This window comes from Mastomys coucha, unplaced genomic scaffold, assembly GCF_008632895.1.
Source record: "Mastomys coucha isolate ucsf_1 unplaced genomic scaffold, UCSF_Mcou_1 pScaffold23, whole genome shotgun sequence".
Lineage (NCBI taxonomy): Eukaryota > Metazoa > Chordata > Mammalia > Rodentia > Muridae > Mastomys > Mastomys coucha.
Window position 1 is genome coordinate 8,325,001 of NW_022196906.1, and position 8,611 is coordinate 8,333,611.

An 8,611-nucleotide genomic window follows, 5' to 3' on the forward strand; every position below is an offset into this window, starting at 1 on the left:
AAAAAAAAAAAAAAGAAAAAAGAAAAAAGAAAAGAAATACATTCTATCCTCTCGCTGCTCACAAAGAGCTGAAGATATCAGCAGCATGCACTCCCTTCCACTGTGCCACTGTCAAGCATCTGCAAGGAGGTTTGGCATCTGCTCCGTGCATTCGCTTCATGGAGGCAGATCAGCAAAGAAAGTCAGGTATGGACAGGGAGGTTGGAACAGGCTAGGACAGAAGTGTTAGGTAATTGGGTTTTAGTGGCACTGGGCTAAGACTTTTAAATATTCAAAGCAAACTGCAGACTTCCCCTGTCTCCCCCTCCTACTTGTACATCTCGGTGACTGTCTAGCCTTGGCCTCACCATAGCTTTTTAACTCTTTTTCTCCTGGACTGTGTCTATATAGCTTGGTCTGTGTATCTTATGCTCTCATTTGGAATACAGCAGAGCAGTGTGGGGAGCCAGCTCCCAGTGGCTTATCAGTAGAAGCTAGGGGTAAGGGAGAACCAGGACCCACCCTTGCCCAAGACTGCTTTCAAAGGATCACACTAGCAGCAAAAAAGCCACTGAAATCAGCAAACATCACAAGTCAAGGGACACCCTGCCCCCTCAGAAGACCAGCTATGTAGCATGTACCCACACAGCACTGGGTGTGGGGTGAGGCAGACCTGCCAACTTGTCTCTCTCAGGTCATCGTGGAGTGTTCTTATTTATTGTATTTTCTCATATTTAAACAACAATTTCCTGCTCTTAAGGCCTCTCACTTTGGTCACAGCACTCATAATCCAGGGCTTTCCTTGGGTCAAAAAAGTTCTGGGTTCATGGGATGGTAGCCTAAGGTAGCTACCACCCAGCTCTCAGTCAAGAGTCCCAGAACACCTTGTACCTACTGATTGCCTCCTGTGTGGGGAAATCGTTTCCAGCTCAGGGGAAGATTTCATAAGACCACCGACGGTCTGGACATACTGTTTAAACTCTCCTCAGACTGCTTGCTTTTGTAATCTACAGGAAGAGCCAAGAGGTGAGATTTCCTGCAATGATTCAGGCTGCTGGAGTATGACCTGGGATCAAGGAGCATGAGCAGTTTCTTAAATGCCTTCAGGCTAACTACACCAGTAACCCATATTGCACAAGTTTGCGAAGAAAAAAGCGGCCACAGTGAGGAGCCCTACTTAGTCGCTGCTGCTTGTTTACAATGCAGCAGTAGCTTTCTCTGGAGACTGCACCGTTACTCACAAGAAGGGGTCCCAGGAGCATCCTGAACTCCTAGGATGCTCCCCATCCCGCTTCATTTCTTCATTCAGTGAACAGGAGACACCTGGGCAATTCACAACCTGCAAATAAGTTAGCCCTTATTTGAATGTCCTTGCTTGTGATCTAGCAGAGTCACCAGGAGCCTGGCCCAGGGTTTGCCAGCTTGCCAGACACGAGGCACTGTTGTGGTGTGAATATGCTTGGCCCAGTGAGGGGCACTATTAGAGGGTATGGCCTTACTGGAGTAGGTGTGGCCTTGTTCCGACCTCCCACGTGAGGTGAATGAGTTCATCTGTGGATGCCTTATCTAAGAGGCTGATGAACGCAGCCTGTTGACTTACAGTGAGGACACCACTTTTTGGCAGCTAAGATGTTACCACCTGCATAGTTCCCTCTCACCTCAGTAAAAGTCCAAAGAAGCCACATCTCTGTCACAAAATTCTGGATTCCATGAGGCAAGAAGCCTGAAGGGAAACTGCCTGTCAAAACCAGAGACCAGAGAGCCTCTTGTCTCCCTTCCCAAACACAGCCGCCAAGGCAGGTCTCTGTTTTCTTATTTGTCTGTACAGACTCCAGCCTGCTCTTTCACGGACATCAAAGAGGCGCTCTGGCCTCTGCTTTCAGTTCCACATTGACTTCTGTACTATACTTTAACTCTGGTCCTTTCAGCTTTGATCTAGAAACATCATGATCTTTACAAAAAAAAAAAAAAATCAAAGTCAAAGTCATTTGTCTTCCTGTATTTTAGATGTGGAAGCAGAGCTAAGCAAGTTATGCACATAAGTTAGTGAGCCAGGCTGGCTGTCATCTGGACTACATATTGACCTCCTTGCCTCCAGGGAGCATCTCACGGTGAACTGACACAAGTGGTCACAAGCGTGTTGCTGGTAGGCAGTGTGTCCTTTAGAGATGAAATGATGGTCTTAGGAAAATAGGAACATAGACAGCCAATGAGAACTTGGAACTCAGACGAATAATCCCGCTTATAGTGTAGCGCTGTATAAAACGTGTGATATGTTAAATAGGGTACTCAACTCATGACACACACAAAGGTCACCGCTTCACTCTAAGGGGCACCTCAGGTCACAACAGGCCACAGAGGTCACCACGCCCTCCACAGGATGTCTTTGCTGAACTGTGTGAGTTTCCTGATGATAAACAAATAGGAGCACTTCTATAATTTTCTATGTGATTCAGATTCTGTGAAGCAAATAGACCTTTGTTCATATTTATGAAGAATATGAATAGTAGTTCTAAGCCCCGCTCACTGATCAGAGCTTCTAATTTCTCACATATAGCTTGGGAAATTTTAATAAACAATAGCAAATTGAAATTTTCATTAGGCGATTTGAATAGAGAAGAAAATAAATGGGTTGGGGAGATGGCATAGTGGGTAAGGAAGGGCTTGATGCATAAGCTTGAAGACATGAGTTCAGATCCTCAGCACACACACACACATACATACATACACACACACACACACACACACACACACACACACACACACATATAATGTCAGAGCAAGGGAAGTGGAGACAAAGCAGATCCCCAGAGCTCAATGGCAGTACTAATCAGTTGGTGGGCTCCAGGTTCATTAAAAGACCCTGTATCAAAAAAACAGGGTACAGTTCAACAGAGGAAGGCAGCTGACCTCAACCTCTGGCCTCCATGCAGGCACACGTGTGTATGCACACCCACAAACAGAGAGAGAAAGAAGAAATGAGCATGGTATGTAACTCAGTAGTAGGGGCCTCTCCTAGCATTAGCATTAGTAGGGGCCTCTCCTAGCATTAGCATTAGTAGGGGCCTCTCCTAGCATTAGCATTAGTAGGGGCCTCTCCTAGCATTAGCTAGGCTTACTCTCCAGCCTCACAAAGAAAAAGAAAGGAAAAGGGAGGTAGTCACAGACAGCCCGAAACCTCACTCCAAGCATTCAGACGCACCCCCCCCCCCCATGTATCTCACAGAGCAGTGAGCTGTCAGCAGTGACTTTATTGAGCATCTGCAAGGTGCACAGCACTGTCTAGTTATGGTCAACATGGTTTTGTCTCACCCTCTGTACAGGTGTCCATCTTCCTGATCTTGCAGGTTTTCTTCCTGTGCTGCAGGAAATGGGGCAGATATCCTCAGTGTGGTGTTGCTATGATGCATCACAGCGCGGATTGTACCATGCTGGAAACTCCTTATAGATGGAGCGTTTCCCACCTCTGCAACCTTGATGACCAAATACATGTTTGCTAGGTAGATGGATGAAGGAAGAGCAGAGGATGCTTCCTTGTGGTTCCTTCCATTCCCTAGTTAGCATTAGGTGGAAAAGGCACTAAGGGAGAGCGGCGTGTCTGAGAACATGGCTGACACAGGCTAGAAAAGCAGCTCTGTGAATGACAAAGGTGGCCAAGGTCCCCAAGGGCCTGAGAACAGAATGAAGCCACAGCAAAAGCTCCAAGCTGAAGCTAGGGTTCAGCTTCCTAAACAGCCATGTTAGAAGCCTGAGTAGCCTTCTGGGAACGGGCCATCAGCCCAGAGATCTGGCAGGACTTTAAAAACAACAAATACAGCTAGCTCCAGTGAACCAGAGGCCCTGCCAACAAGAAAGTCCAGAATGAAGGGTCTCAGCCCTCTAACCTGAAGGATATATTTTTGTCTTATTATCGTTTCCCATATTTAAAAAAAAAATGCCACGCAAAAATAAATAACCAGACAGCTGAATATGGCAGCAGGGGGTGGGGAGGGTGTTTCCAAGTGATTCCTTATAAGGGGTTTGTGCACTATAAGTGCCATCCTAGAGCCTCTCAGAATGCAAATATTCACTGATAGGAAAGGGGTCTTCATTATGCAGTCGGCACAGTGTCTCCCGTGAATACCTGGCACATCCAGTTGATACAGAGCCTGGTGTCTTTGATGGCCATAAAATCCTAGTTACACCCAGGGAAGCACACCCTGGTGTGTTGGGGTCTCCTAGGCTCACCATGACCTGCTTTCACGAGCCCTGCAAGGAAGGTCAAATACAGCCTCCTTGTGCCTCTGGGTCTTAAACAAATGAGGGTTTGGTCAGACAGTTTCTCTGGCAAATTCTGAGTGTTCCCTTGTAGACTCATCAGAGCCAAGGTAAGCCCTCAACCTCCCATTGACAGAGAAAACTCATGGCAAATGCTGCTATGAGTCTTGATAAACAGTGTGGATCTACCTGAGCACGTCTGCTGTCCAGATTCCTAGTCATGGCTGCATGCAAGCTCGCAGGCTGCCAGTCCTCTCTGGTGCTATTCAAATCTTTTCCTGTAAAATTTAATTCTAGCTACATACACATTCTCATGTGCCAGCTCCCTGGGTACAGCTGATGTTCTGCCCCCTCTGTGTTTTCTTTCTAGACTCCCAAGTCTTTACAAGTAATTTCCAGACAATCATGGGCCACATCTCCAAGTTAAGATAACACTTGGCCCTTCTCTCCTTCACCACAACTCTTTGGGACACTAAGAAAGAATACTAGACAATCCATTCTCACCGTGGCAATGTTTGGTTCCCACAAAGCAAGTTTGGCTCCTTTTGTTATAATTTCTAGTGCAAGATTTAAAATAATAAGTAACTGATCAAAACTGGAAATAAGCTCTCAAATTTAGCTTGCATTAATGAAGGACTGATAGTTTCTTAGCCTCAAACACTATAAAAAATAATGTTCTAAGAGATAATAATTCTTAAGTATGTACATACATATACTTCTACCCAAGAGGACCAGAATGTTTTTCATTTTTTCTATTACCTAGATAGTTATAACAAATAATTGTTTCAGGAGAGAAGTCAGACTGGTTTATGGTACTGAATACTCACTTGATGGGTTAGATGCTGCAAAATATGAAGTTTCACATTAGATTAACATTGCAGATCTTTGCGTTTAATGTCATCTTCAGCCAGTGATGTACTATAACTCAGCCAAGGCCTCCCTAGGAATGCCCGTGGACGCATAGCACCTACTTCATGCTGCCTCCTCCACACCTGAAGGGACTAGGTCTATTCCAACTGGGGCTGCATTCTAATTGTATTATGTCATATTTGGCATAAAATGCTTATTGTGACCCAGCAAAATTCAACTTTAGGAAAAAAATTAAACTCAACCAAGCCCTGGGGACCTAAGTAAAGGTCAGGACTACAGCAGATGCTGCCTCCATTCAGGGAGGGTTTCAGCAGAGCAGTCACTGGCTCACTGCAAGGGTCAGCTGGGGAGGAGAGGAAGAGAAGGAGATGCTGACACTGGGCAACAGTATTCAGCTCTAGCTTGCCTTAAATCCCCAAGAGTGATGGGAGACACAAGATACCATTTCTCACAGCATTTAATGTCATCCTCTTCGTCCTTATTTATAACTTTCATAATAAGCCTGGGTCATGCCAGGTGTTTCCCTCTGAGTCGGAGTGCAGGGCTAAAGTTACCAGACTCAGGGAAGCACACCTGTGTAGTTGCAGCTGCACATGGAGCATGACACAAAACTTGCCCTGAACATTTCTCTTAGATCAAATCTAAAGTGTGCCATACTCTTGCAAAAAAAAAAAAAAATTACACACCCACTGGGCAAACATAACACAATAGCTGACAAGGAAACGAAACCTGCTGTTAAAAAAAAAAAAAAATCAAAATCAAAATTCACCACAATGGACATTACTAGGTTTTTGAGTTCTATAACTCCCCAGAGTTGTCTAAAGTAACCTTGTAGCCAATCCGCTTGAAGACACTAAAAACAATCTGAAACAGGCCACCCATGGTGCCAAAAGCAGTGTCAAAGAGGAGTGAGAGGGCGCCCCCCAGGCCCACAGCAATGTCCTTGCACACAATGGGAATGGCTCCCACGGTGTACATGGGGAAAGTGGCTACATCCACAAGTACGCGAAGAGGGATGCTCAGAGCTCGACAGACAGCCTTCAGCAGACAGCAGAGGATCCGGAGAAAGGCCCTGATGATTTTGGCCACGACCTTGAGCACTTTCCAGGGAATGCTCACTAACTCTTGTCCAATGGCCACGAGGTATGAGACTGTGGCTTCGCCCAGACGGTATAGGCAACTCTCAACTGTGTTTATCACCTGCTTGGCAACAAACCAAAGGAGGTGGACTATATTCCTTAAGACTGCTATAACAAGGTAATAAATTAACTGGAAAAGCTTAATGAAGGGGGTAGCAAGGAAACCCAGGACTTGTCCCAGAAAACTGCCCCCTCCCTCTGGTGGTTCTTCTGGGGACAGCAGGGCCGACCTCTGGCTTTGGGTGCTGGTGAGGGGACTCATGCTCTTTTGAGACTGCAGTGACCGCTCCTCATCTTGGACTTGGTTGACCACTTCCAGAATCTTCTTCATCTTCTCTGTATCTTGCTCCATCTCACCACAGTTGTCCTGGAACAGCTGAGGCTTATGAGGAAGTAGCTTCTCAAGGTCTCTCAGCATCACATCTTCTATGACATTACTGTCTTGGGTGTGCTTGATGAAGCCCATGGCCCAGCCTCCTCCCGGGACTGCACAGCAAGCTGCCAGCCAGACGAATTCAGGGATGGTCACTTTGTCCTTAACTTTGTGCTCTGAGGGAACAGCGCCTGTGAGGATATACAGGTCTTTGCCTTTGCTGCAGTGTGGGATCAAAGCTCGGTCCATGAGGCTGTTGAGATTCATGTGCCATCGTTCCCGGAAAGACTGGGTCATAGGAACTGAATTTGTGAGTGGAAATGTGGGCATCTGGAGGTCACTGTTAAGAGGAAATGGGTACAGCTGTCCGATTTCATAGTCAGAGTCAAGGTAGTCTGCATTCAAGGCTTGCTTGCTTCCCAGATTGTTCACGGAGCTGACAGCGTCGGCCTCATCAATTACCTCCTCAAGGTTGCTGTCAGGGTCATCAATCTGAAAGAAAGAAAGCAGAGCTGAGATTAGTCCCTGCTCACAGAGGTAGGAGGAGCACCTGATGCCAAAGCTCCAAGGACATCCATCAGGCTTCACCCTTGGGTTCTCAAGACATGTTTCTTAGACACACACACACCATTCTAGTATCCCTCAGTGCTGGTATTTGAAGGTTTGTTTTAAATTTAAACAAAAAATTTCATTATATGCTATGTATTTCTGAGGCATTTCGAGCAGTATGTGCAGATGCACACACAAGCCAAAAGAGGGCATCAGATCTCCTGGAGCTGTGTTTACAGGAGGCCATATGCTGCTGGTCCTCTGGAAGAGCCATCCCTCCAGTGAGCCAACCTTGTTTATTGAGAAGGAGTTTCTCATTCACCTGAGGTTCACTAACCAGGCAGACTGGCCATCAAGCCTCAGGAGTTTACCTGTCTCCATCTCCCTTGCACTGGGATTACAAGCCTGACCCATCACATGTGGCCTCTTTAATGTGGCTCTGGGGGATTGAGATTGTGTCCTCGGGCTGATTCTGAAAGCACTTTACTGGCTGAGTCATCCCCCAGGCCTGACTTTTCTTTTTCTCAGTTACTAAGACTGAATGAACTCAAAAGACCAAGCATGGGCCCTCCCAACTCCTATCCTGTGATAATCTTTAAAATTTCTTCCACTTTTACATTAACTGATGTTTGAATTAATCTCTCCACGATGCTATGATTAACAAGCCAATCAATATATGTGTTACATGTCAATTATAATATAGAGAGATATATTTTCTTCTTTCTGTAAAGGTACTTTTGTAGTTCAAGAGTATAATATATATATAGATACATACATACATATAGATAGATGATAGGTAAGTAGATGATAGTTAGACAGATAGATAGATAGATAGATAGATAGATAGATAGATAGATAGATAGTCACTTTGCTAACCCAAGGGCATGAGAGTTAAAGACTATGTTTTTCTTTCCCAAACTTGACTGTTAATTCCTTAGTATCAGTGACTGTGGTTTTGCTAGAGGACCCAGCCTAAAGCCTGTGGATTTTCTGTTCACTTTTAGGCCCAGAGAAGATCATAGTGACAACATTTGTGACAGCAAGGGCTTGAACAAAAAATCTGAAATGTGAAATAAATGGTAATATACCCCCTAAACATCTTGAACCCTTTAAAATGCACTTGCATTTCTGGGGAGTGTGTAATTTGGAAGTATGTGCTATATAATATTGAAGCAAAGGCAAGATACAGAATTAAATGGCTGGGGCTAGAAAGATGGTTAAGTGGTTAGCTCTGGCTACTCTTGACAGACTCAGTTCCTAGCACCCAGATATTGGCTCACGCCCATCATCTGTAACTCCACTTCCAGGGGGATCTGTTGCCTCCTTCTGCTGTCTGAGTGCACAGGCTCACACGTGGTACAAACAGACACATGCAGGCAAACACTCATACACACAAAATAAATAATTTTTTTTTTTTTTTTTTTTTTTTTTTTTTTTTTTTTTT

General features: G+C 45.2%; 1 protein-coding gene and 1 long non-coding RNA gene across 2 annotated transcripts in view; one reads left to right on the forward strand and one right to left on the reverse strand.

The window, feature by feature from the left end:
* The window catches only part of LOC116072482, a 12,098-nt gene extending 3,826 nt beyond the window's left edge, over positions 1-8,272 (forward strand). The window contains exon 2 of the long non-coding RNA XR_004111475.1: positions 8,172-8,272. This is a non-coding gene — a long non-coding RNA (uncharacterized LOC116072482). The remainder of the gene's footprint in view (positions 1-8,171) is intronic.
* Positions 3,211-8,611, reverse strand: part of Endod1 (endonuclease domain containing 1) — a 28,480-nt gene continuing 23,079 nt past the window's right edge. The window contains exon 2 of the mRNA XM_031343949.1: positions 3,211-7,110. Coding sequence (XP_031199809.1) covers positions 5,905-7,110 — 1,206 coding nt within the window. The 3' untranslated portion in view covers positions 3,211-5,904. The remainder of the gene's footprint in view (positions 7,111-8,611) is intronic.